At 41.7% G+C, this 27,031-nt stretch overlaps 1 protein-coding gene across 2 annotated transcripts; it reads left to right on the plus strand.

The window, feature by feature from the left end:
* The first annotated feature begins 1,815 nt into the window (after window positions 1-1,815).
* On the plus strand, window positions 1,816-26,114 carry PODN (podocan). 2 transcript variants are annotated; one of them, XM_058842706.1, is made up of 11 exons: window positions 1,816-2,093; window positions 5,525-5,766; window positions 7,362-7,455; window positions 9,028-9,092; window positions 13,212-13,321; window positions 15,557-15,713; window positions 17,153-17,268; window positions 19,110-19,767; window positions 22,050-22,198; window positions 23,790-23,997; window positions 25,070-26,114. In XM_058842706.1, the coding sequence occupies exons 2-10, from the start codon at window positions 5,530-5,532 to the stop codon at window positions 23,962-23,964; spliced, it is 1,761 nt and encodes a 586-aa protein (XP_058698689.1). In that variant the 5' UTR covers window positions 1,816-2,093; window positions 5,525-5,529; the 3' UTR covers window positions 23,965-23,997; window positions 25,070-26,114. The 2 variants fall into 2 exon arrangements, with proteins under 2 accessions (XP_058698689.1, XP_058698688.1); XM_058842705.1 differs by lacking the exon at window positions 1,816-2,093 and adding an exon at window positions 2,584-3,087.
* The last annotated feature ends 917 nt before the right edge of the window (window positions 26,115-27,031 follow it).

Raw genomic sequence — 27,031 nt, forward strand, 5'->3', positions numbered from 1 at the left:
AACATCCTAATAATGCTGCAGCAAGCTAAAAGGAACATGGATAGTATAAAACAAGTACAAAACATGCTGTGTCTGTATCCCATCTTTCAGGTAGATTAAAAGCAGTCATGGATTTTTAAATTTTTTTTTAGAACAGTACATGTCCTCTGGGAGAACAGACATCTCAGAGTTCATTCAGATCAAGACACAGATGCCAATAGGCTCATGGCCAGTCACTGTTGTGAATTCTTAGGTTTGAAAAATACTTCCCTTCCTGCTTTGGAGACAAAACCCCCTTTTATTCCTTGTGTTTTGATTATTCATTTTTTTGAAGCAAAATGACTGCAAGTTACTTTGAAGAATTTTAATGATTTTTTTCTCTCATATAAAGGCACGATACCAGCAGTGAGCACTTTCAGCAATGTCAGTATTTCTGTTGAGTGTTAATCAAAAAAATAAAGGTGAGAGTAAAGAACATTTTGTTACCTTTTAAGATACAACTAAAACCTCCAGAATGCCTCATGCCTCACTCCCTATCTGTGCAGATCACAAGTGAGCTGATGCCTGGAGAACCACTGTTCTTGGAGCTTGTGCTTCAGTAGATCTGCTTATACCTTTTGTCCTCTGCCATGCTGCTGGTTGATTGGTGTGTCTCTATTTAAGTTTATCATATCACAACTAAATTTGGCCTGTTTAGGACAGTGGCAGTAGTTGCAGAGCTGAGCAGGTCTCACATGGAATATACTGCATAGTGCAGCTTAGCCTCATGCTAAGGTTTGCACAAGTTTCTTTGAAATCTAAGAGCTCAAGGTAGCCAAGCCTGTCCTTGACCACCACAGGGGCTTTTCACTGCTGGGCAGTGCAGAAGGTTGTGTCCTGCACAGGAGGCTCTGTGCCAGACCCATGGCAAAGCACTCTTGTGGCACACACTGTCTGTCACAGCTGCCCCAGCAGCTGTTTGCCAGATGCCTCTTTGATGGCAGGTTCTCTGCCATCTGTGTGATCTGAAGAAATAATCCTACCAAAGTTTAAACTGAGTCTTCAGCTTCAGTTTTTAAACCTGGAAATGTTTCTTCATGCAGGCTGCAGCCACTACTCCGGCCTGGCAGCAGGGAACATGCAGGAGTACGAGACTGAAGTTTGACTGGAAATGTCTCGCTCAGCTCATTCTGTGCTGTGAGTGTTGCAGTGGAAATTCTTTGCTCTGAAAGCTCCAGAAAGCTGCAGTGAACAGAAACAGTGGCCACTGAGTCCATGTACCATGGCAGGGCATACCCTTTGGCTTAGCGGTGTGTCAGAACAGTTTTAGATAGATTAGATTCCAGCTCTGGTTTTCCTGAGAATTTGTGTGGATGATGGAAGTGCAGCACTGGGCCTGGAGAAGGGAGATTGTGAGTCTGGGATATGTTGATGTAGGAGAGTAAGATGGGGAAGAAGTGAAAGCTTGGAGAAAAAAAAAAGCCTGTACAAGTAATTTGTAGCAGTGTGAGGGTGTTACCTTAGCACATGGGATATCTGGTCTGACTCTTGTCATGGGATATCTTGCGTGCCTCTATTTCCCCACTAAAGAAGGCACAATGCCCCTCTTTTTATAATGCCCTGTACTTCCTCTAGATGCTACCCGACAACAAATTACTATACTTCTACAGCAAAAACACAGATAAAAATGCACTTTTGGGGAAGGGTGAGTGCTTGTCACTTCCTCTCCCTTGTGTGCTGCTCTGGCATCCACAGTGAGTGAGGTAATCCCCCTACTTCTCCTCCCTGAAGAAACTGCACATTTTGTTGTATGGACTCAGGGTACTGTAATACAGAAAGGGTAGCAGGCAAATGTGTCCTGGATCTCTGAGTCACCAGGAAAAAGCAGCTAGTTTTGGTTTGTTTGTATTTTGATTTCAGTAAAAACACACTTCCCACTCTAACTTTTGAAACTTCTACGTGGCACACAGGGGGATCAGTTCCAGTTGATATAAGCCTGGATGAAGAGAGGGAGGAAATAACTTAATTGCTTTAGACTTTAGTTCATCTGGTGTGGAAAGAATCAGTGTCTCTTTGGAATTCAGCAAGAAGGTCGTGTTGTTGGTGAGGACAGATCTTCTGCAGGTTTTGTGGAGGTACTGTATGGAGCACTGTGGGGCACTCACGAAACAGGTGTCTTTATGTTTAATATAGTAACTGCTGTCAGGGACAAAAAGCTGTGTTTCTTTTTTGAGAGTATTGCTGCACTTGGAGCATTCTGTTATCAACTGTATGTTCCTGTTCTTTCACTAAGGATGGGGAAATAAGAAACTTGAGGCTTCTGGGCTGAATGTCTGTGTGTGTGTGTGTGTGTGTGTGTGTGTGTGTGTATGTGGTGGAGAGTTCTGATGTTAGTGCTGCAAAGCAGGGCATAGAAGATAAAGAAGAGATTGAGTGGATGGGGTGTCACAGCAAATTTGGGGACTTTGCCTGTAAGATATTTGTAGTTTCAGCCTATTGATCCTTGTCCCCAAAGATCAGTTGATGTGTTGAAAACAAGGGAGAGTTAAAGGGGAAGGAGATAAAATGCAGGAAAAACTGCTGATCTATCTGTTTCTAGCTAATTTGAACCAGACCCCCAGAGAATGTGAGGACATTCCCACCTGGAATTCAGATTTGGGTTGAATGCAGCTAAACTCAAAGATGTAGTAACGGTGTAGCTCCAGTGTCCTGCAATGAAATGCAGAAGCACACACACTGTCTCTGCTTCTCTTCTGCCAATTCCTGCATGCTGGCTTTTGGCTTTGCTCACGAATCTTGCAAACTGTGTTGACAAAAGTAATGGGAGATTGTTTATTTCCCAAGTCTTTATATTCAGGCCATAGCTGCTTCCTCTTTCCTACTCACATTTTCCCATATGGTGACTTTGGAAAATTCCTCTCTGATTTCGTTGGGAAGTGCAGGAAGCTCTCACTGGTAGAGGGTTGCCTGTTACTCTCTCCAATTCTGCTGCTCACATCTGGAAAGGATCTGGCTTGGAAAGGGGAGACTCACTCTCAGCTCAGTGCATGTTACTGACATGGCATGAGCTGAGAGCCTGTGGGGCAAGAGAAATGTTCTTCTCCATTCATCTGATTTCTGACAGCAAAGGTGAGTTTTTCTATATTTTTTTTAAAGCTAGCTTGTCAGACAACCTGCAGCAGCAGCGTGCATGTCAGCTGCAGCTTTTAGCAAGGATACTCAGTGTAACAAATTCAGTTAACCTGATGATTTTGAAGGAGAATCCTCTCCTTCTGTGAATGTTTTTCCATCTGTGTGTGTGTCTCGTGTGAATGTGTGTGGAGAATAATAGGTAACAGAGATGAAATATTTTGAAAGTGATTCTGTTTATTGGGGGCACTGTAATCACTGAGAAGCATTCAGTAACTCCTGAAACTTCAGTTTACCTCTTGAGACTGTGCCTTTTGTAGCACTCTCGTGCTGTGAGGCACCAAAGTGCAGGTATCATTTGTGTCTGGACTCAGAAAGATGCAGCCACAGAAACCTCTGAGCTGGCTTCAGTGTCACTTCAGTCTTTGGGTGGCAGGACCTGCTCCAAAGCCCACCTACAGAAAGGGAAGAGGACTGACTCTAGTGGGTTTTGAGCTACTCATTTAGAAGCTTTCTTAAGCTTCTTAAGGATTCTTTGAATCAGGCCCATGGGAATGAATAGAAGTGGAGTGAGTTAGTTCAGCCTTTCTTTGAAGTAAAGAAAATCACCATCATGCCTGGTTTGACTGCCTGTGCTCCAGATGTACACAGATGTTCCCTATCCAAAGTGCCTCACTGTGCTAGAGCAGCATTCCCTCCAAAGGCATTGTAGCAGACACTTGCACATAGATAAGGGGGTGAGATTGCCTCAAAATCTTAGTGTGCAATAGATATAATATTTCACATTAAATTTCTAACATCTTTTCAGCAACAGATGGGGAGAAGCCAGCATGTTGCAAATCTAGAGAGCCCAAGACCAACCACGATGTAACTGTGCTATGGGAACAGTGTTGATGCTGTTATCAGAGCTGATTGAAACCTGTATATGCAAGGTTTTCTGTCTATAGTTTCTTTGGCAAGTTATCTGTAAGGGTGAGCAGTTATATGGGAAAAAATACTTTCCTAGAGATCTGAAATACTTTCTGAGATTATTTTCACTAAGATTTCTGAAATATTTTCTGAGATTAGGTCACCAAATACTAAGGGTTTTACTAATCCACTGTTGGTACTCCTATGGCCAATTTTGGTCTCAATGTTAATATCTGCCATGCAAGGGAAGTTCTATAAAAGAGATGGATTTCATTATATTCAGCTATTACAGGTGGTACTTCCGATATGGAAGCTGTAAAATAGTGGAATAGGGGAAAGAGGGATCAAGCACACAATGATAAATGCTTAAAATCATCCACCCAGCATGTTTGTAGTAAAGACAGGACTGAAGCAAAACCAGCATCCATGTTTTGGGATGCTCTGCCCTGTAGTCCCACTTGCTCCCATTTCTTCAAGTACAAGTTACTGTTGAAAAAAGTTATGTAAGGCTTTCATGACTGTGACTGAGAGCAGGATGTCTCCAGTGCTTCCCAAGCACCCAAGCTCTCAGTGAGAGCTCCTGCTGCAAAGCTGCAAAGACTTGTGAATGGATGTATATGGAGACACGCAGTTCTGACAGCTGCCAGTATGGCTCTGTGGGGTTCTTGTTTCTGATGCAAAGAAGGAATCCTTCACTCTCTGCTCTCAATCTCTGCTGCACCTCTGGGCTAGCAGAGGTGAAGAGAGCATTTATTTCATAAGGTCATGAATCCATCGTACCTTTTCACCTTAAAAGATTAGCCTAAGTCTTTCTCATCGCTGTCAAATCCTTCTGTGAAGAATAGCTGAGAGGATAAATGACAAGCCATAACCAGCCCTGACTGCAAACCTTTACGTATGAAATCTGAGAAGGGCAGCAAGTGGGACCGAGAGCGCTGGGTTAGGGCCAGCTGGCAGCTCCGGTAGATATTCAACTTCTGTTTGGATTATTTTAACCTGCTGCCAGAAAGATAAAAGCTGAACATTAGCCAAGTGTCTTAGGTTCAGATCAGCACTGTCCAAAATCCGTAGGAAGCCCGTTCTGTTTTCAGTAGCTGCAAGGTTTTGTTACTGTTCGATGCACGCGTAGGAAGCCCCTCTGAGAGTCACTCTTGACCAAGCCTCTATGTTTAACTAACGAGAAGAGTTTCTTGCTATGCAAAACTGTGAGGAGCGGTACGACAGACAACCACATTGAGCTAACATTTCACAGCCTCTGCCCTACATCTGCGGGATCATCTGGCATTTCTCAATATGAAAAAAGCAATAAATAACTCGGGGACTCGGGGCTGGTGCGGGGCATGCCCGGCTGTACCCGGGACACACTGGTTGGGCAGCGCAGTGCCCAAAGTGCCCTGAGGGGACGGGAAGCGCCCCGGGAGAGCGGGAAGGGGGCGGTGGGGCTGGTCCCGGCCGGGCCGGGTTTGCGGGGCTCGGCCGGGCCGGGCCGGCGCTGCCCCGCGGGGTGACCCCGCTGTCCGGCCCGCAGGGGCGATGCCCGCCGGCGGCCGGGCGCTGCTGGCGCTGCTGGGGCTCCCGGCGCTGCTGGCCCTGGGCTGCGCTGCCGACAGCGACTTCGCCGAGGGCGGCCCGGAGCGGCGGCCCGGGCCCGGCCCCGCCTGCCCCCGCGACTGCGGCTGCACCCAGGAGGGCGTCGTGGACTGCGGTGGCATCGACCTCAAGGAGTTCCCGCTGCTGCTGCCCGAGCTGACCAACCACCTCTCCCTGCAGGTAAGGGCGCGATCCATCGCCCCCGTGCCCTCATTCCGCCCTGAACGCCGGCGCCTTCCCTCAGCCCCTCCTCGGCTCCCGGCGGGAGCAGCAGGTGCAGCAGGCCCGGCTTCCTGGGCTCGACGAATGCACCTGGTTATCGGCACCCCCTCCCCTCACATCCAGGGGGGGGAAAAGAGCTCCACATTCTCTCACAGCTCCATGAGAAGATCTTTTGTCCAAATCAACAATTTCTTGTTTGTCCTTGGCCAGCCCAGATTTCTGGTGGAGCCCTTCCATTTGAGGTGTCTTTGAAGAAGATGGGCTAAATGACAGGAATTTTTTTGGGCAGCACAGTGTGTTAGTTCAAACACGGTGAGCCAGTGCAGAGGCAGGGCCAGCCCGTGTCCCCCACTGTGCCACCTCTCCCTGCAGCACATGGAGTCAGCAAGGAGCAGGTGTGCCATGGCCACCAGCACCCACCACCCCAAGTGGCACTGCCTGGGGCTGGGCTGCCTGTGGCCAGGACACTGATGTCACGCCTACAGCAAACGGTCCTGCTCCGGACACCTCATGTCTTGTCATGAAAAGGACATATAAGATGTGAGATTCCAGGTTCAGGAAGAAGATTTGGGATGTCCTAGACTGTCAGCAGGTCTCTATGCTCTGCTCTTAGTTAATTGATCCCTGTGACCAGCATTTGGGCAGGTCAGCCCAAATGTCCTGCCAGCATTTGTCCCTTCCCTGCCAGTGCCCTGACAGCTGAAGGGCCAGAGCATGGCAGCCCTGTGGCAGTGCCTTCTTGGAGTGGTGGCAGTAGTTCAGGTTTTCAGTGCCTGAACTTGCCCTACACCAACTCCTTTTGGTTTATTGCTCCCATGTGTCAATTCTGTCCAATGGATCCAACAAAATGCAGATTTTGTTTAGAGCTTTTCAGTTAGAAAAACTGTAATGTAAGCTGGCACCTTCCTCAGCAGATCTGTCCCAGGTGTGTGCTAGCCATGGCTCCTGCCTCTTCTTCCAAAAGAAAAGAAGCTGTTTGGAGCTGCAGCCATCACTTTCTGTGCACTGCCCTGGTTTCCAGCACAGTGGGTCGTTGACTGGTCCCCTGGATACTGAAACTAGAACCACTCATTAATGGTCAGAATGTTAGTCAGCATGTTAATGAAAATCTGATGGCAGTCACAACCAGTGCAAGTGAGCCTGGTTTGACACTCCCTGCCTGTGACCTGTGGCTTTTAAAACAACCCATGAATAACAGAAGCCATAAGCTTGGAAATCCACCATGCCAACCATGTAGCAAAGGCTTTGCTGCAGCTACAAGGTTTGGCTGTGGCATATGGACTGTGGGCCTTGCCAGGCATAATCACACTCTTTGTGTGCTACTGGTGTGTAAGCTGAATATTCCTGGAGATGAGCAGAAGTCAGGCTTTCAAATGCTCCTGGGTTTGGATGTTTTGGGTTTGAGATCTGAGTTTGGCTCATTATGAAAGAAGTCTTGACAAGGATTTGACATGGTGGGTTCACTTCCAGATTTTATTGAAATTCACAGTCTGGGTTTACTGGGATCCTTCTTGGATTACTTTGTTGATGATTAATACTCTCCATTTTCTTAGAATAACCAAATAGAAGAAATCTTTCCAGAAGAGCTTGCTCGTCTTTATAGACTGGAAACTCTCAATTTGCAAAACAACAGGCTGACTTCAAAAGGTGAGCCACAGGGTGGACAGAGCCTGTGCCTCCATAAGACCAGCTTATGCAATGAGGCCAGTGACAGCTGATAAGGAAAGCCAGGGTGATGGATTGTGTTGGTTGGAGTGGTTTGCTATGAGCCTCACTCCTCTGGCCATCACACAGAGCATGGAGACACTTTATCATCTGAAATACAATACTCAGTGTGGAAGAATGCAGCCCTGCTGAACCAGTGGAGGAGACCTGGCAGCAGCTCGTGTACTGTGGCGTGAGATCTCCTCATCCAGGAAACTCCCTCTGGTCCCACAGGCACTTCCATGCAATGCACTTGAGAACCAGAAACGTCCACATGCTGAATGATTTCCTCCTGAATGACCTTGTTTAGTTCAGACTAGTCAGTCAGGGCAGTTTGGTCCAGTTTTGTCCTTGTCAAATTTGGTATGAATTTATATACATACTACAAATAAGGACATTTCTACCCTTCTCAAACATTTTGATTTTGGTAGGCAGGTTTTGCTTGCTCAGTCTTATGCTTATTAGAGAAAATTAACAAGGGGTTAGTGAGGAAAGCAAAAGAAACAGGAATTGGAGTAAACAGTAAGAGAGAAGGATATGGGATACAAAAGATGTAATTATTAATTTATGTATCATCCAGTTCATATGAATGCTCTTTTGATCTTTTTTGAAATGATAGAGAACAAAATTTTTTGAAAATGTGGGCATATTATACATGGGCACCAAGGCACAGCAATCTTACATAGCACAGGGAAAGCTGTGCTTAATATATACAGCCTTGGACATTATTACCTTTGGGCCTTTGTGTTTTCTTTCACAGGCTTCAGTGCAGCCCTGAGTTACCAACATGTTTTGACAAGGGAAATAGCTTCACCTTTGGCTCGTGGTTATCTAAGTGCCAGGTGAAAGTGTTACTTGCAGGCTTTCCATTGTGACAGCAATTGTGCTTGTGTGATTAGCTGGATGTGGAGTGACTCAGCTGAAAATTAATAATTATTGGGGGAGGATAAGCCCTGAAGTAGATCGGGTCTCTGAGCTGGTTGCTGTTTGGGTATCTGTACTGGGGGGAGCAGAGCAAGAGAAGGATTGTGACATGCAGATACCAGGGTTATTTTGGCAATATAGTCATACATCAGCTTGATCTGATCATTAAGCAACCTCCAATTATAGCCTTGCAAGAAAAAAAGACTTGCAGAATCTTATGCAAATGAAAGGAGAAGGTTCTCAGATAGTGTGGTTGCTGCAAGCACTGATAATCAGCCATAGAATAGATCTGCACAGCTTTGTACCTGACCCCTGCCAGTGGGCTTGGCCACAAGCCTTGTGTGATCAGGATTTTAGATAGTTCTTCATGGCTTTTAACAAGTGTGTATTGTTTGATTTAGTTTGTGGGTTTGTAGGTTCTTTTCCAATTAAAAAAAGATATCAGTAGGTCTGAATCAGATTGTTTCAGTGGCTATAAAAGTGTTTCAATCTCACATGGAAGATACTGGAAGGGAAAGCTGCCCTCTGGTATTTTCACTTAGAAAGACAGTAAGGTGCTGATGTCACTGATTAGTTATTCCTCTTTTTAAGGGTTGCCAGAGGAAGCATTTGAGCATCTGGAGAACCTGAATTACCTGTACCTGGCAAACAATAAGGTAAAAGGCTGTGAAGCCTTTCAGAGCTCTTTTCTAATTGAGTTATGAAAATTAAATGATCAAGTTGTCAATTCTTTTTAAATGTACATACTACATAAGTAAAACTGTGCTAAAGTGATATTCTAACACAGGTTCATTTAAGGTCAAAACAGTTTTTAAAAAGTTTAGAGGCTACACATGCAGGTATATTTTGAACATTTGTTTATTTGTGCACCTGGTGAAAAGTTTCACTAGTGTAGGGAGGTACAGAGAGCCCCTGCATGCATTAATTACCACTGTCTTCAGCAGCCTTTGGATCATCTGCATGCAGATTTGGTTCCTGCCTGTATGTAGGGTAATGATGAAATGCTGCCTTATCAGATGAGGCTGATTAAAAAATTTGTGAACACATCCTAGTGTCTGTGTTTGAACCATCAGGATCTGTAAAAAGCTATCCAGTTTTCCCTGACTCCCATTGTTACTGGGTTGGATTGGGGAGGACACCCCCACACAGTGAAACTGTGCCAGTCATTATTTTTATTCTTTTAGCTGCGGTGGTAGAAGCTGAATTTCTTCTTTTGATGAAGAAGATTCCAGGTGCTTTCCTGTTATGACCCAGGGTGCATGTATTGACAGAAGCACATCTTTCTTGCCAAGGCTAGGAAATGAAATAGCTTCTCATATACCCTTCCATCTGGGTGGTTCCTGTTATGACTTCCTTTATCCCCACTGATTGTCCACAAATATTTGCTACAGAAGAAATTAGGATCCACAGAAAAATATAAGTTAAAACATCAGGCAGAGCTTCTTTGTCTATAAAAGTCCTGCCCTTCCATCCCACCCTCTCTCTCTCTCGCTCTGCATGTCTGTATATATATTTTATTATCCTCTTAAATCTGGGACCATTTGATGTTCTGATTAAATACATGTGGCCACATTTAGGTTTCAGTCAGGCCAAGACACATCCAGAATCACTCCATACATTTCTGTATGGAGTGATTGAGAATAGAACCCATTCCTTAGTACAGTAACATTGTGTTCTTTTCTCTCTTTCAAGCACCATTTCCGTGTAACAATCTTGGCAGTTAATAACTCCATAAAAAGGAACAAGCCAGACTGTGACTAATATTCCAGAACCTCGCACTCTGATTTTCCCAGTGTAACAAAACAAAGTGTTTGGTTTTTCTGGCTTTGCCGCAGAGAGAAAAGAATCCCAAAAGAAATTGCAAACATCAGCGAATGTCACAAGTAGTTATAGTGAGAAGTTGTGGACCTGCAAAAATAACACATTTCTTTATAAATCACAAGCCAGGACAAACCAGATTGGCTTCAAACTGCATCTCCTCTGCAGTAGGAAACACTGTGGATCAAGTTACTGTGGTGTCTGGAGGAGAGCAGGGATTTGCTGCTAGTTTGCTCCTTGTTTTATGGATTATCTTAATGCTGCTTTATCTTCCATTGTGATCCCATCAGATGTAGCTCAATCATCTTTCATGAAACTGGCATAGTAGGTCAGACAAAAGAAATGTAAGAGACTAAAAGCCTTCTGTGGACTGTGAGTAACAAATACTTAAAGAAAAGAGTGGATGTTGTAGCGTCCTTCTTTTTTTCACCCCACTCTTTACATACTTTACATAAAAAATACATTTTGTATTTCTCAAGTAGAGTGCACAGTAAACCGTGTTAATAAGAGAAATTAGTCCACCAAATGATAGACCAGATCCTGAGCTGCCATTATTATTGACTATAAGCAGGTGATTTTGGTGACAGAAGGTTTACATTTCCCCATGTCCTCAAAGTGGTGTGGGATTCACCCCAATTCAGCACTTCTGTTTTTATCAAAGCTTCATTCAAGCAAGAAAAATCCAAGCAAGTCAAAATTGATAATGACTTTTGTATTAACCTTCTGAATTCATTAGTTAACAGTGGAGAAACACTCTGCCATATTGAAAGGAAGGTACAGCAGTAAAGCTGAAAGAAAAATTGCAGTAGGAGAGATTGCAGATTGCTTCTTGTTAGGCAATAAATGAGACAAAGCTATTCAAGTCAACTTTATTTTTGCTAACACTTAAAACAATCCAGCATGAATTCTTCAAGAAGGTAATCAGTGAAACTCAGTCTCATGACCAAGAGCTGAAATGCCAAAGCAAAGTCATGAGCAAGTGAAACTCCTTTTGGATTAAACTTCTCTTTCTCTTTCCTCTTTCTTGTGGTTCTGATGTCTCTCATTTCACATGTCTTAGCCATGCCCTTTGCTTTGTACAAAAGTTATGACCTATTTGACTGGAGAAAAGCTTTTATGTACCACTGTGTATGAAAATGATTAAGTCCTGTTTCCTGTGTCTGAATTGTCAGTATTATGTCATGGCAGAGACTTATTTCTTTCTGAGGCACTGTCAGACCTTCTTAGTCGGAGATGAGTGCCCTTATCCAACTCCCTAAAATTGTATCTCCCAGATCAGGAGGTGAGAGATTACCAGCAAAGCCAAGAGCAACTGCAGGAATATGCAGAATGGCTCATTCCAGTGCTCACAAACCGTCTGGAAATGCTGATAGGAGTGTGATTTGTGGAAAAGATATTTTTTGTATTTGTGGCCTTTTAACGTTTAAGACAGGCTAAGGATGGAGGTTTTGGAACAGCCAAAAATGGAAAACAGTAAATAATGTATTCAAATTTTTTTTAAAAAAGACTGTTTTATGAGTCCAGTAAGTTGGAAGTTCATGGATGGAGTTCATCAATGCACTCTTGACATACCAGTAGAGAGGGGTGTAGGCACCCTTTAGATAAATACATACTTTAAGGCTTGGGTTAGGCAGTTCTCCAGTAAAGTGTCCCTTCTTTCACACAGTGTTCATATTTTAAATATTTTTGGTTTCACAATATTATTCATAACCATCTGCAGTTTTATGGTAATAAAAGTTTGAAAAATACGGTTTCTCATCATGTGAGTCTTGCTGTGCTGTGTTGGCTGAAAGGACCGGGTTCTGTTTCACACAACAGAGCTGTGAGGAAGATTACAGATTCTATGAACTTCAGGCTAAAAGACAGATCTTTTCCATTTCCACAGTTTCCCATTCTGATCTCAAAGAATTCAGTATCTCCCTAGGAAAGAGCCCTTTGGACCGCACATAAAACCCTGAGTGGTCTCATTAGTGCTGCAGTGAACACCTGTAACCTGCTGACTGCAATTCAGTGCCTTCTCTACTCAAGGATCATCTGTTACAGCATTGTGTTAAAAATTTGTTTCTGGAGGGCTTTATCTTGATGCATAAAGCTTCTGGGTTTATGCTTCCCAGAAAACTGTCCTCCATCCAGCCTGGATTGTAACTGTATTTTTGGTTTGTAGGTGAATGACTTTGTTGTTAACAGCCACTCAGTGAACCTGGCTATTGTATTACCTGGATGCTCTCTAAAACTGAGCTCTTTGTGATAATTTCTTTTCACTCTGCCAATTTGTTCAGACACAGGGTTAGCTTTTAAAATCACCGATAAAAATAGCAACAAGAGAAACACATTCAATCCTGTACCTGTTGTCAGCTATAAAGTTTTGAGGACAGGGCCCTTCTGTATTTCCTGCTGCATCCCTTGTTTATGGAACAAAGTATCTCTGTACACTTTGCTTTGAAGTGCCATTCAATGTTCCATCATTTGGCTCAGAAGTATCCTTGTTCTTTGGGAGCCTGAATCCCCCTTGCAGAGATCATCATAAATGGATGCAGTGGAGCAGACGTGTGAAGTGACACCTCCCCTCCACAATACACTTTTGTAAGAGAATAAGCAGTAGGTCACTGTGAGGGGAGTTGGAGGTTTTTTGGCACAGCAGACTGAGGAATTAGGAACAATAATAAGCAAAGTGTTTGCTCTCTGAATAACTATTTCTTGATTTCTTCCACCAAAAAGAGATAGGACCCTTCCAAGCAAAACAAACATTTTCATATCTTAGAGCAAAAGTCTGTCTCCTTCCTGGAGAGATTAGTGAGTGAGGACAATTTGTTTTTGTTCATGCAATCTACATTCAGTTTAATTTATCTTTGCCTGTTTAGGGAAGATAAATTTGCAAGTGTTTTGCTGCTGCTCTAATACTTGCTTAAAACATTTGCTGCATTTCATTGGAACTCCCCTGTATACTTCTTTTACAGCTAACAGTGGCTCCGAAATTCCTACCAAATACCTTGATCAGTGCAGATTTTGCAGCCAATTATCTCACTAAGATATATGGGCTCACATTTGGACAGAAACCAAACTTGAGGTAAGGGACTGGGAAGTAAAACAATACTGGTGTTCTGCCACTGCTTGGATGCAGTTGGTGGCTGATAAGAAACTATCTGGCTAAACTATATTATTGCCTACTTATGTTTTTGGAAAGAAACTGTTTGTTATTCTCCAAATGAAAGATCTAACAAACACATTCCAAGGGCTTTTGCTAGCTGCCAGACACTTCTGAAAATATAAAATGAAATTGTCCCCATTTTATTTGTGTATTTGAGTTGAAAAGAAAAATTTAGTTTCTCAAAATGGAGATTAGCTGTTTAGTAATCTCTGGTTTTATTATAGTCCATTAGTTTTTAAAAGTAAAATCAGGTGGACAGTACAGTACTCAGTGCAGTAGAACTCGGTTCTACTCACAGTAAGCACTTCACCACCTTCAGAAGGGGTTCATACACCAGATCTGCTGCCAAAGGTCTCTGCTAGGTTCATGCTGTGATTTTCTTATCTGGATTGACAGCAGCACATCCATGTCAAACTCAGGGGCACACAGACCACCTCCTGTGAGGTGTGGGTTTTTCTAAAGGGGTTTTGAGTAATCTGCAGCATCCACACACTGCACCATCCAGATCCTACAAAAGACATTCCAAACTGTTGGGAGCAATTTATGCAGCCAGGTTTGGAAGCAGTTAATTACAGCTGACCCAGCTGAGCCCCTTCAGCTCAGTCTTGTGATGAACCAAAAAACTCTCCATTCCTACTGAATTCATTGAGAGCTGGAGCTGCTCTGCACTTCCTGGACCTTTAGTCTCTCAGGATCTTGGAAGCTGAAAGGGCTGAGTCACTCACAGATTTCTGGCAATATCTCATGATGAAAGAAGCTAGATTTATATATGTTTTCTTCCTTAGTCTGAGGTGGAGATGCTGCTGTGTTTTGATTCCATATTAAAATTATTGACTCTTCTGAAGTGATTTTAACACTCTTCTATACCAACACTAATTTTAATCAGAATAAGAGCTAATTGATTTCCAAGGTTACTCATATAAAATCCCAACACAGTGGTTTCAGTTGTTTTTTTTGCCCCCCGCAGAGTTCATGATCTCAGACTGATTATTTGGAGAGTAAGTTTTTAGAAAGGCAAATATTTGTGAGTTAAAAGTACAGCTGACCATGCAGGGTAAACAATACTTCCAGTGTAGCTCTGAACTCCCTGGAGTGTGTGATCACACAATTGTATTTCCATACTGAGCCTTTCCTTCCTTCCAGAAGGATGTTGCCAAGTTCTCTGCAACTGATGGAGAATCTAAGAACAAGTTTAAAAAGCTCACTTTGACACTTTTGCAGTTTTAACCTCTCTCTACAAATTTATCTGCCTGTGGCATCTGGGGGTAAACACAGGAAAGGAAGAGGTAATCAAAGTTACTAAAAGCATATAATTTCTTTTGTTAAAAAGAAGTAAAATTGATTCATTTAGCAGTTAAGCCAGTGAAAAGGAGGAATAACTTCACATAGGTATATTGCTTTGTACAGAATTGAAACCTGTGTAAGGATGAATCAGTTTTTGACAATCTGTTTGGAGAAACTATTTTGTGAGTATTAAAGGTTGAAAGTAAGATGGGAAAAGGAAAAGTAAGAAACTGTCTCTCAATCCCAGTGGCTCATTAAAAACCAAAGCATAGAAAAGAGAAAAGACTGCAAGACTGAGTAAATCTGTTGCCTTTCTGTCAGTAGTCTGAGTTCTAAGAGTAGGAGAGAAATTGTTTCCTGGGGTATTTCCAGCCTTCATGGGAGCAGAAAGAATGGAAGGTTAAGAGATGGTCCTTTCTTAAGAGACATCCAGGCTGATTTTGTAAGCCCAAGCAGCCCAGACTCAGTTCCAAATAGAAGTTAAAATTTGGGCCATATCTGTTAAACAGAGATGAATTCTAACCCTCTGAGTGAGGCCCCCACGCTGACATTCTGTGTTTCTAAGTATTGCACAGCCCCAGGCTCACACTCAGTTTCTTGTAAAGAAGTTAAGACCACGTGTGAAATTTGTATTCATGTGCGGGTTTGGGTTTTGAATAGATTTAACTTTCAGAGAGTATTGCGGCCAACCATTTGGTTTTGCATCTCTATCCCTTGCTAAGTTAAAGGACACATTTTAAAAACAAATCTAATTATCTCAAGGAAAGAAGAAAAGATTGAAATTAGGTTTTAAACTAAGCTTTCTCTCGATAAACAAAAACTCCACATCACCCTATCTGTTGAACTTCATCTTTTACTTTCTTCCAACAGATCTGTGTATCTTCATAACAACAAACTTTCAGATGCTGGGTTACCTGATAACATGTTCAATGGCTCTAATAACGTGGAGATACTCATCATGTCCAGCAATTTCTTGAAGTATGTTCCAAAGAATCTCCCTCCAGCACTATATAAATTACACTTACAGGTAATAAGAACAAAGTTTTGTAATCCTTTAGGATTGTGTTTGTGTGGGTTTCACACCACATAGCCAAGATATCCCAGTGCACTTGGAAACATCCCGACCCACTTTAAGCCTTTCCTGCTGTATTCTCAACAGTAGCTGTCCCCATCTCCTTTCTTTTTCATCTATAAGCAACAGTGTGTTTTTGCAAATCACCAGAATGCTCACAGGGGGCAGAAATGCCTTTCTGTGTTTGCAGGGGGATGTATTACAAATCCCTGTATGGTTGCATTGTTGGTCTCCTTCCTGCATAAAACGATATTAATGCATATTAGAACAGAAGTGCATCATTCCATGGCCATGTCTCCGTGACCTCCCAGTTAAGGTTGCCACTGATGCCACTTGTCCTGACAGTGGCAAGACAAGTGGCTTACCCCCTGCTTACCCACTCTGTACTGGCTTTGCTCACTGACTCATTTCATACAGACCACGGCTTCCCAGCATCAGTGGCTACTGCTTGCTACTGAGCTGGCAATTCAGTTTGGATCAGGCATTCTCTACTGCTACAACTCCTCCAGCAATAGTGCAATAGCAGAGTTGTGCTGTTAACTACTCTCCAGCATTTTTAATTCCATGTCATCTGATTCTGATAAAAATGCTTCATCATGTCTGAGCTGGAGATCTCAGCCTTAGCAATGGGAGAGCCACAGCAGTGGGGAGTCCTGGGTCCGCTTGCTCTGAGTGTTGACAGCTCCTTGGACGTGCAGAGACTGGAGTCTGTTATCAGCCCTGGACTGAGGCAGCTTTGTGCTGCCTCCCAGTTCTCTTTTCCCTTGAAGGTTTCACCAGAATTCCTGTAAAAGTCTTCTAGAGAACAAGCTTCTCCAGCTTGAAGAAAAGTAAATGCAACCAGGCCAGTCCTTTAAATTGCTGGAATTTCTCTCCAAAGTATGAACTTGTCCTCTGCATTTTTTTGACACTTACAGATAATCATTATCTCCCAAAGGGGTCTCACACTTTGAGGATTGCACTTTGAACTTGTCTCCTTCCCTGCTGTCCCCAGCTGTGTTAAGGACAGAGGAGATGAGCAGAGAAATGGGTGTTTTATTTGCACATGCACCATTTGTCAGTAGTAATGTTTACCTTGATATTTTAACTGGGAAAAACAGAGCAATGAAAAATGAGAGGCAGTCAGAAGTGGACCAAAAATATCTGACAGGTGTACTTTAAATGTGATTTTTTCTTTTACTGTTTATTGAGGCAGCCATATTTGTCTGCGTTGGTTTCTACTTTATAATAGTTGATAAATGAATCTGGTCCAGTCTGTCCATTACATTATAATGCCCCCTAAATATTTTATGTCTAGCCCTTCTGAAGTTTAATTGCCCATGCTAGTTGAACAGAACCCAAATGTTGTGTTGATTCATGCCAAATACTGTGCTTTGTGCTCCTGGTGACTCTAGAGCAACAAGCTGGAGAAGATTCCCAAAGGAGCCTTCAGTGAACTTGCCGGTCTGCGGGAGCTGTATTTGCAGAATAATTACTTGTCTAATGAGGGAATGGACAACGAAACTTTCTGGTGAGACTGAGATGTGCACTTTGTACTTCTGTGTCTGTCTGCCCCCTCTGGGACAGTTGTGTATCTACTGAACAAAGGACACAGTAAAAAGTAAAGTTATTAAAAGCTGGATGATGTTATGCATTTCACTGCTAAGTCTGAGATGCAGATGCTGCCATTCAAGAGCAAAGGTGTGGGTGAGTGGTTACAGAATAGTTTCATACAAAAGACAGAACACTGAACATCAGAGAGCACCACTCCCTGCCTGCCACAGACCCAGTCACGCCAGATACTAAGTCCCTTCTGAGAAAAGCCATGTAGAACAACACTGAAACCTACTCTCTGTTCTTCCAAAATAGACAAAAGTGAAGTTACCTGGGACTTTCCAGTTTTTGGGGCACTTCACTGGGCCTTAAAGCCACACCTTCATCATGACTGGAGCCACTCATGTGTTTCTGTGAAGGTGGCTTGAAAACAGCCACAGACACACAGTGAATTCCCCTGGCCCAGCTGTACCCCAGTGCAGGTGGTTGCTGGAGCAGGCAGGGATGCAGTGGTGCTGCTCAAGAGCCAGATGGCTGCAAAAGCTTTGCTACAAACTGGTGCAACAAAAATAGCCTTTGGCTGTCCTAGATTTAGCCTGGGACTTAGCACTTTGAAAAATTTAACATTTTTTTTTTTCTCTGCTTGCACTGAATGCTGCCCTTGTTCTACCTGAAAATCCAGACCACACAATTGGTCCTGCCCATAATTTAGTTCTGTAAACTCTCCTGATCTCCAAACATGAATATGTACCAAACTGTCCTTTCCTTTTCCATTTCCCATTCACAGAAACCTCCCCTAGTAGTTTACTGTATCTGTGTTGAGTCCACCTCCACATCTTGTTGGACATAAAAAAATACCCCCATCTTGGGAAAAGGGTACAAATGGCAGCAGTGAAGAGTTTTACCTAAAGATTATATTTGTTCATTCACAGCATGTTTGGATAGCTGGATTAGCAGTGTAGTAACCAGTAAGTAATGTCTGTAACACATTAGTTCTCATGTTTCCTGAAAACTTTCTAGTCATCTGAAATGGGTTATGTAGTGTCAAGTAGATTAAAACTAATTTGAACTGAGAAATTGACTTGAAATATAAGGGAATACAGGGTTCCTCAGTCCTGGCATATAATACCATTGATCCACATCCAGTTGGTATAAGTGGCTGGTCTGAGGATTTAATTTAGCTTCAACTGAGACCATGGAATCCAGATTCAGTAGCTTACACAAAGCAGCTCTAGCCCTGACTCACTTCCATAATACTGGAGGGTCAGGAGAAGTTCACTACCTTAGCCTAGGACACTGAGGTAGCATTTCTGCTTTTCATAAGAGTAACATTTCATCATCTAGAAAGCAGACCTGCCCTTCAGTTTCGGTATTTATTTTCAGAGAGACAGAAATTACTCATGCTCAGGTTTGTTTCTGTGAAATTGAGAGCTAAACTCTGTGTTCTGGTGGTGCGCCCATGCCATTTTCCTTGTCGTATTTGTTCACTGAAATTGTTCATATGTTGCTAACTGGGACTGCAAAACTGATCTCAGGCCTCAGCTCAGTGGCAATTTGGGTGTGTGTGGACTGTGGCACGTTCCCTTGCTGGTGTGGCTGGAGAGTGGTGGCAGTGCCACGTCCTAATTCCTAATGGCAAAATGGGAGCTCCCTGTTTTGGTGTCCACATCACCAATACCATGAGTCAGAAAAGGGCACCTGGTAGTGGGAGCTGTACTTGGTAAAAAGGCTCTAAAGCAAAGATTGTAAAATCTTCGAGGAAATTGGTTATTGTTTCATCTTGCAGAATCAAACTGTTTTCTTTCCTGCTTTCCCAAGGAAATTGTCCAGTCTTGAATATCTGGATTTGTCCAGCAATAACCTCTCACAAATCCCAAGTGGTTTACCTCGAAACATCGTCCTCCTCCACCTGGAGAAGAATGCAATTAAGGTGATTGACAGAGATGTCTTGACCCAAATTAAGAACCTAGAGTACCTTCTGCTCCACAATAACAAATTAAAAGCCCGAGGTATTCACCCCTTAGCCTTCCACGGCCTGAAGAAGCTGCACACTGTCCACCTGTACAACAACATGCTGGAAAGGATCCCCAGTGGGCTGCCCCGGCGAGTGAAGACACTTATGATCCTTCATAACCAGATCTCAGAGATTAACAGGAATGACTTTGCTACCACTTACTTCCTTGAAGAGCTGAACCTGAGCTACAACAAGCTCACAAGTCCCCAGATCCATCGGGAGGCCTTTCGTAAACTGCGGCAACTAAAGTCCCTGGATCTTTCTGGAAACAATCTCCACACGGTGCCTTTTGGCTTTCCAAAGAACTTGCAAGTTCTGAAGCTGAAGGAGAATGAGATAAGCATGATCCCAAAAGGGACTTTGTCTGGGATGACAAAACTGAGGGAACTGTATTTGAGCAACAATAAACTGAAAGTAAATTCAATTTATTCAAGAGCATGGAGAGAACTCAGCAGTCTTCAGGTAGAAATATCATGTTCTCTAATTGCTTTAGTGATGCTGATGTCCTCATCTGTCTGCCTAAATCAAATTATGTAGCACCAATACTAAATGTGCTTGGTCCTTGTGCTTTAGGGTTGCATTGTAAGTGCTACAGTCGCTGTTTCTAGAGTAGAAATGATGTGCTGTTGTGCCAGAGGTGGGTGCTGGCCAGACCAGCTTTGTTTCTGAATCCTGACAGTGTCCTATATTTTCAGAAAAACATCAGTGAATGTTATCATTAAAACTGAAATTAGGCCTTTCAAATAGCTCGTCTCCCAAAAGATTTAAAATCAGCTCTGAATAGAGACAGCAGGAGGAAGGAATGCATAAACAAAAACACTCTTAATTCTCAAAGCCCCCACATCAGCTTATAGTCAGACAAGCCAAGCTGTAGGATTTAGCAGCTCAGCTGGCTAAGGCACCTGGGGAGCAGCTCGGAGGTCTGGATTCAATCAGCAGTCTTCTCATTTGCTTAATTGTTGGAGAAAGTTAAACACAAACCATAAGGCAGGCAGGAACAATCATATTTGTGCTGAGCAAAATGACCTTTCAGAATTGTTACGCTGGCTGAAGGATTTGTCTGCATTTCCTTTTAGGCAACGGCCCCTTTTCTGCAGTGAAAGGTATTGCCTGTGTCATATGGCAGCCATGGAGGGTGCAGGGTCACTGCCCAGGCAAAGTGTGCACATCTCAGAGCAGATCAGGGATAAGGACATGGAGCATATGTCACATTGACCCCCAGAGTGTTTTCAGACAATCCTGACGTTAATCTATACAACGTTTCCCTTTCTGTTGTGTCTGGGAATAACCAATAGCTTGTTTCTCAGTTAATGTCAATCAGCAATGCAGCAACAGTATCTACAGAGCTGCAGATTTGGTCCCAGGCTTTAATAATACCTTTTGCATTTCTTTGGTGCCTCACTGATACGTGTGTGAGTGTGTGCAAATATATTTAACATGCAAAGCAGCCTGGAAGGAAGATGCTGTTGAAAATTACAGACTGCTGGGATTGTTTTTCTGCAGTACCTTAATAAAACATAGGTTATTTTATTTTCAAACAAAAATGGCTCATGAGTCCTGTTGGGCAGCTGGAGTTGCTGGTTGGAATGACGAGCTCTCCTTCTCAAAGGTCCTGATTCACAATTATGTGAACTTTTGTTCCACGCTCACTCCTTTGCAGTCGGTGTAAAGCCAGAGGCATTGCTGACTCAACCATTGGCCATCCCCACAGCAAACCCCACTCCCATTAAACAGGGTTCAGATAATAGCATACACTTAAAGTTCTGCTGGACTAATGGGGCATTTATGACTGTTGCTTTTCTTTTTGTTCTTTTGTTCTTTTTGGAACAGCATTACTTGTTGGTTGTTTCTAGCTGAATCGTTTCTATCATTAAATGCTCAGCTGTGCAGTTGGTTTCTGAGTTGTTGCACTGGAGTGAATTTGGCAAATAACCATCCATAAAGATCCTGATCAAGTATATACTTAGTAAATGCTTCAGTCCACACTGTTTCCATGGAAATCACCAGAGACTGTGCAACTGCTAAGTGAGACATTTACATAATGGACTTGGCAGTACTGGGTTAACAGTTGGAGTCAATGATCTTAAAGCTTTTTTCCAACCTAAACAATTCAATGGTTCTATGATAATTGTTTTCCAGACTGGCATTATGTAAGGAATAAAAACAGTAGAATGAGGACAATTGTTTGCAGTAGTGTGGCTTTGAGTAGTGGGTAAATACTGTCAGGTTGGTGTTACAAAGATATTACAATACAGGATAACAAAACTTTTCGATTGATCCATTCTCTTGCATTAAATTAATCTGAGAAATGATCATGACCTTTAGTCCTGCTGTCTTCATACATTCTCTATATTAGAATATTTCCAGATGGTTTTATGTGTAACTTTACCTATCACCATCCTTAGCCAGCAAAGTGTTTGCAGTAGCAGATGCCAAGGAATTCTGCATATCTGAAACCCAGCCTGGTTTTAATTTACTTAAAGCAGACATGGACTAATGCCTGTGGACAGAGATACAAAGATGTTGGAACCCTGAAACAAACCAGCATGACATATCATGTGAAATCAGAATGCTCAATAGGAGTGTAAGAGAGTAGAATTGTCTTGGCCATACTTACCTTGATGCAAACTAGAGGTAGATTAAATTAGTTTATTCTGTAATAAATATAACTTCAACCTTAAATCTCTTTCTGAAGTGTTTCTAATATTTAAATTGGTTATTTGACCCCTTGTTGTCTCTTGCAGTCACTAGACATGGCTGGCAACCAACTGACATCTATCCCATTAGGCCTGCCAGAATCTCTGGAGTATCTGTATCTCCAGAACAACAAGATCACAACGGTTTCAGAGAATACTTTTGAATCCACACCCAATATAAAGGGGATTTACCTCAGGTAAGGTCAAGTTTCTACTTCAACACAGAAGACTTTTTTCCTTCTTCGTCCACTTTGTAATTGCTTACTTTTTAGAAAGTATTTAAAATCCTTACTTTCTGAACAAGCATCTTTGGTTTATAGTAATATGTGACAAAATTCTATTCATCTGCTCAGAAAAGACATGGATACACATAATAAACTCTTTTTAAAGAGCTTGCCTTTTCTATGCTTATTATAATGGATTGGGCATGCCAGTAATTCTGAGTAATTAATGTTTAACATGATGTCATATTCCAATATTCAGCTGTGAGCCAAAAGTTTACAGTCCCCTTGTAGAAGTACAGTTTTGTCTGTGTCTGTTGGCCCTGAATTTTGACAAAATCGCCCTCCAGTGAGGTGTGTGTGACTAATCTTGAAGTTGTGTGTATTCCCTTGAAAGCTTTGTCAGAAGCAAGTGACAAGTTACAACTGTGACAGTTACGTAACTCAGTTTAGGGGCTTTGCTGAGTTTTTTCCCCACTCCGTCAGTTGGATGAGGACTTTGTTTTTATAGATGACAGATACTGACCTTTTTTTACATGTAATGTAAACTCACAGTAACAACTGATTTAAGCAGAGATTCATATCACAAGAAGTGAATCTGTCCCCACAATAGATTCAGTTTTAATCTGGTGAAATATTATTGAAAATATTAATTAGAAGTAATTTATGAATCCCTACAGAATATTTTATTAAGCTGATCCAATGGGTGTGTGCACAAGACTAAATATGGTCTTATTTTGTCTATATGCACCTAAACTGCCCCATATTTCTGAATAGTTCTGGAGCATACCTTTATGGATGAATGATTCCATACCAAGCAAATTAAATTATAATGTCTGGTGTAAATTAGAGCAGTCTGTCTATTCAGCTGCTCACATTTATGAGATTTTAGTGAATGCTTGGATGTGAACCAGAAACCACATACCACATTCTATATTTCTGTATAAAGAAAAAAGGAATTTGCAAAACAGTTTTGCTAACATATTGAGGAGGCAACTCCACCCAAGCTCAGTTGTATTTTTAATGGGAGGCCATTAATCACTGCAGTGCTGTGAAACAATAATATACATATGGAATATTACACAGAATACAATTTTAAGCATGTTCAAGAGTTACAGAGCAGTATATGTGACAGGTTCTTAAACTGCAGCTAGGCTATTTGTATTCCTGGAAATGCAAATAACAGCTGAAAAATTAATGCTTTGTGTTTAAAGGGTTACTTTGTTCTGAGTTTCTTAGGTTAAGAATTAAACTGTCAAGGAATGACACAGAATTTCATGAAAAATCAGTTATATTTTAAAATGTGGGCTGTGAAGCAGATGCTTTTCTTCTCTGGGAAGGAGAAAGGAGAATAGCAAGAGAAAGAATTTGTGGGGGAGGAATTCCACTATTATGATCCAGAGGAGTCAGCACTTCTAGAATGCTGTTGTGAGTCAGTGTAAATTTAGAGTAACTTGGGTCAGTGAAGAGTAGTTGCAGAATGGTTTCCTCTTAGTCTCCTCATTTTTGTGTTGTATATAAGAATGGATTTATTTTAACAGGGGTGCCTTTTTTTCCTTTGTTTAAGGTTTAATAAGATTGCAGTTGGAGCACTGAAAGAAAGTATCTTCCAAAACCTGAAGCACTTACAAGTACTGGATATTGAGGGGAACCTTGAATTCAGCAACAGTTCAAAGAATAAGGATGACTCAGAAGAGGAAATGGAAGATGAGGAAGAGGAAGAGGAAGAAGAACGGAGATAAAATGTGAACTCATACAATCCCATCATGTGGGAGGTAACAACTGCAGTTGAGGCCCCAGTTCTCAGACTCTTGTGTAAATAATTCCTATATACACACATGATTGAAGCATAACAAATAAATGTCTGAACCTTGAATTTAAAGACTTCCATTAAAATATGATGGGGAATCACAAATAAAAAAGGGTTGAAAATATAATATTTTGTAAAATGAAACAGCATATATCTGTTTTATCAGAGTTCTTAATGGGCTGTTCTTACTGGCTTCTGTTTATAGCCACAGCAGACACGGTAGTTAAAGATGCAGGTCCTTGTTCACTAATTCTGATAACAAAAAATGCAAAGGTATTTCATGACATTTTAAAGCAATTACTTCAAAAGGAAAACAAAGAACAAACTGTGAAGCTTGCTGATGCAGAAGACGTGAGGTAAAAATAGATTAAAAATTAGATAAATTAAAGTAAGATTAGACCCATTGGTGTCTGTTAAATGTATTATTAGATTACAAACTCTATCTCAAGCAGTATTTAAATCACTGACCATTTGGAGGGGAAAAATAATGCTATACTTAGTGTATTTCTTATGGAAAAAATAGCACCTCTACTTGAATCTCTTTTCAACTGAAGGAAAAAAGATACAGGGACAATGATATTTGAAGAATATGCATTTTTTTTCATAAGAATAGTGATTTATTTACTGCATCTCTTAAGCATCTTAGGTTCAAAGATGATGAAGTTCAGGACTGCCTTTTGCTTCTGGAGATCTAAACTCTTAAGTGTGGGGAAAAAAATAGTTTTGTCCCTAACCAACATTTTGTCACTGAGAATGACACAAGGAATTTCTAGGAATAGTGCTAATAAGCTTAAAAGATGATGGGGCTTGAAAAGGGCAGAAGGTACATGGGAACTCAAAACATTAGCCTTCTTGGCTGGGCTATATGAAAACTTTGTTAAACAAGAAATAATTTATATTTACAGACTTAGGATACATTCAGAATCAATGCATCTCTGGTTTAGTTTTGGGGCATGACATGTCAACAGGTACTATGTTTGTCTTATTCTGCATTCTGTATTCCGTTATGTAACTTATTTTATTTTTCTGTTTTGCAGGAAAACATAAGGAAAAATACATATATGTCTATGTGTATATATCTATATAGATATACAGAGAACACTTAGCAAAACGTGCAATGAATTACGCAGAAACTGTCATGGCACTGGGCCAGGCTCATGGAAGACAGTGTGTTTCAGTGCCTTATTCAGGGAGAGACCCTGAATGCCTTTCCAAAGCTTCCAAATCATCTTATACAAGACCCAGGATCATAAGGGATTGCTCTGGAACTCACAAAAGCTGGCTTTTGTTTCTTCTGTTTCTCTTCCCTCACTGTTTCCATCTGTAATAACAATATGGGACTGTTTTGAACACAGACCTTCAAATGCCATTTTTGTCACTGCATTTTAAGTGAACCATGTTTAGGCCTCTTTTCTTTTCCTCCACCCAAAAGAAGCTGTTGTTGGCCAGGGTAGATGGATATTCGCAGTAGTTTCATGTGCAGAGCAGTGTATGAGGCATTTTGGTCATCAAGCAGCAGTAATAATTCTGGATGCAATTATTTCTCTGTTATAACAATGTGTATATTTGGATGAGAAAAACAAAATAAGGCTGGATCCCGTAATATTTTATCTCTACTGCCAAAACCTGCAGTATATTCCTGTTTTAGAAAAGTTTTAAGATAAAACAATTGCTCTTGTGAATATATATATATATATATAAAAATTTGTATGTCTACCTTCCAGAACTTTGGTAAAGTTTCTGTCTTGCTGTTGTTTGCCCTTGGGGCAGTTGGGTGAATGTCTCTGAAGGTGTGATCAGAGGATGGAGTGACAGGATGAAGTTTAATGTATATGGTAGAATTTTCCACAGTGTATCTCATTCACAGTGAAAGGCAGGAGTGAGACTAATGATGCAGAAGAGATTAGTGATTGTGGGCTGTCTTAGGAGAAAACCATTAGGTGTCAAAAGAAATTTGTTTAGTTCAAGTCTGGAGACAGTGCTTGCTGTCATACTCCCTTAAAGCCTCCCCTATTTTATGATGTTGAGTGTTCTCAGCTCCTGTTGGAATCATAGAAAATAAAGAAACCATGGAAAAGAAGACCTACAGAGGTACAAGTTTCTCAGCTGGTAATAATTCCTTCATCTAAGGCAGCTAATTTACTTGACAAAATGATCTTTTCTTTTGAGGATTTCTGATTGAACACATGTTGTTTTGCATACTGCATTCCAGGATTGACTTGGAAACACAGTTGGCTTAATTTGTTACCAGCTGTTTTCCTGCTGGAGATATAGTTCCACATTCTCCCTTTGGTTTCCCATAGCACATGACAGTAATTTTAAGCTGTTGTTCTCTACCTTAGACAATTCAACACACTCATTAATCATGGAAGGAAAGATTGCTTCCTGAAAAAGTAAAAGCTTGGCCCTAGAAATTGCAAAACCCACACATTTTTTAATATCAGCTATACAGCTGAGCAATAAAATATCCTTCCAACTGACTGCTGGGATAGACTTCTATGTAAAATGTCTACAGAATGTAGCTCAAGTCAATTAGCCATCTCCAGCAAGCAGCAGTGGAAATTTTGCCAGCCTCCTGTGAAAAAGAATTTTATTAAACTCCTGAACAAGCTGAGAATATGCAGATTTGTACAGTTTTATGGAGAACTGGTCTATTGTCTTTAAACTTCTGTCCCTTGGACTACAACGCTATGAAAAGTCTGGTGCCTCAGACTTCTTTGAATCCCTTGAGAGTCTGATGCAGTGAGTGCAAGGGTGAAAGGTTTGTTTTAGCACCTGTAGAATCAGGGCCAAAATGTCAGGATGATACATACACTGTTCAGCTTCTTGAGCAAGCAGCAGCCTTTACCAAAGGAGACCCACCTACAGTTTAAAGTGCAGATACTATAGACCAGGTAAAGTTAGGAAACACCGAGTTTATTTCAAGTAGTGGCACGCTGAATCTGTCCTTTAATAGCGCAGCGTTTTCCAGCAGCAACCCCCCCCAAAAAAACCCACCA

Source organism: Poecile atricapillus, chromosome 7 (genome assembly GCF_030490865.1).
Source record: "Poecile atricapillus isolate bPoeAtr1 chromosome 7, bPoeAtr1.hap1, whole genome shotgun sequence".
NCBI classification, from domain to species: Eukaryota; Metazoa; Chordata; class Aves; order Passeriformes; family Paridae; genus Poecile; species Poecile atricapillus.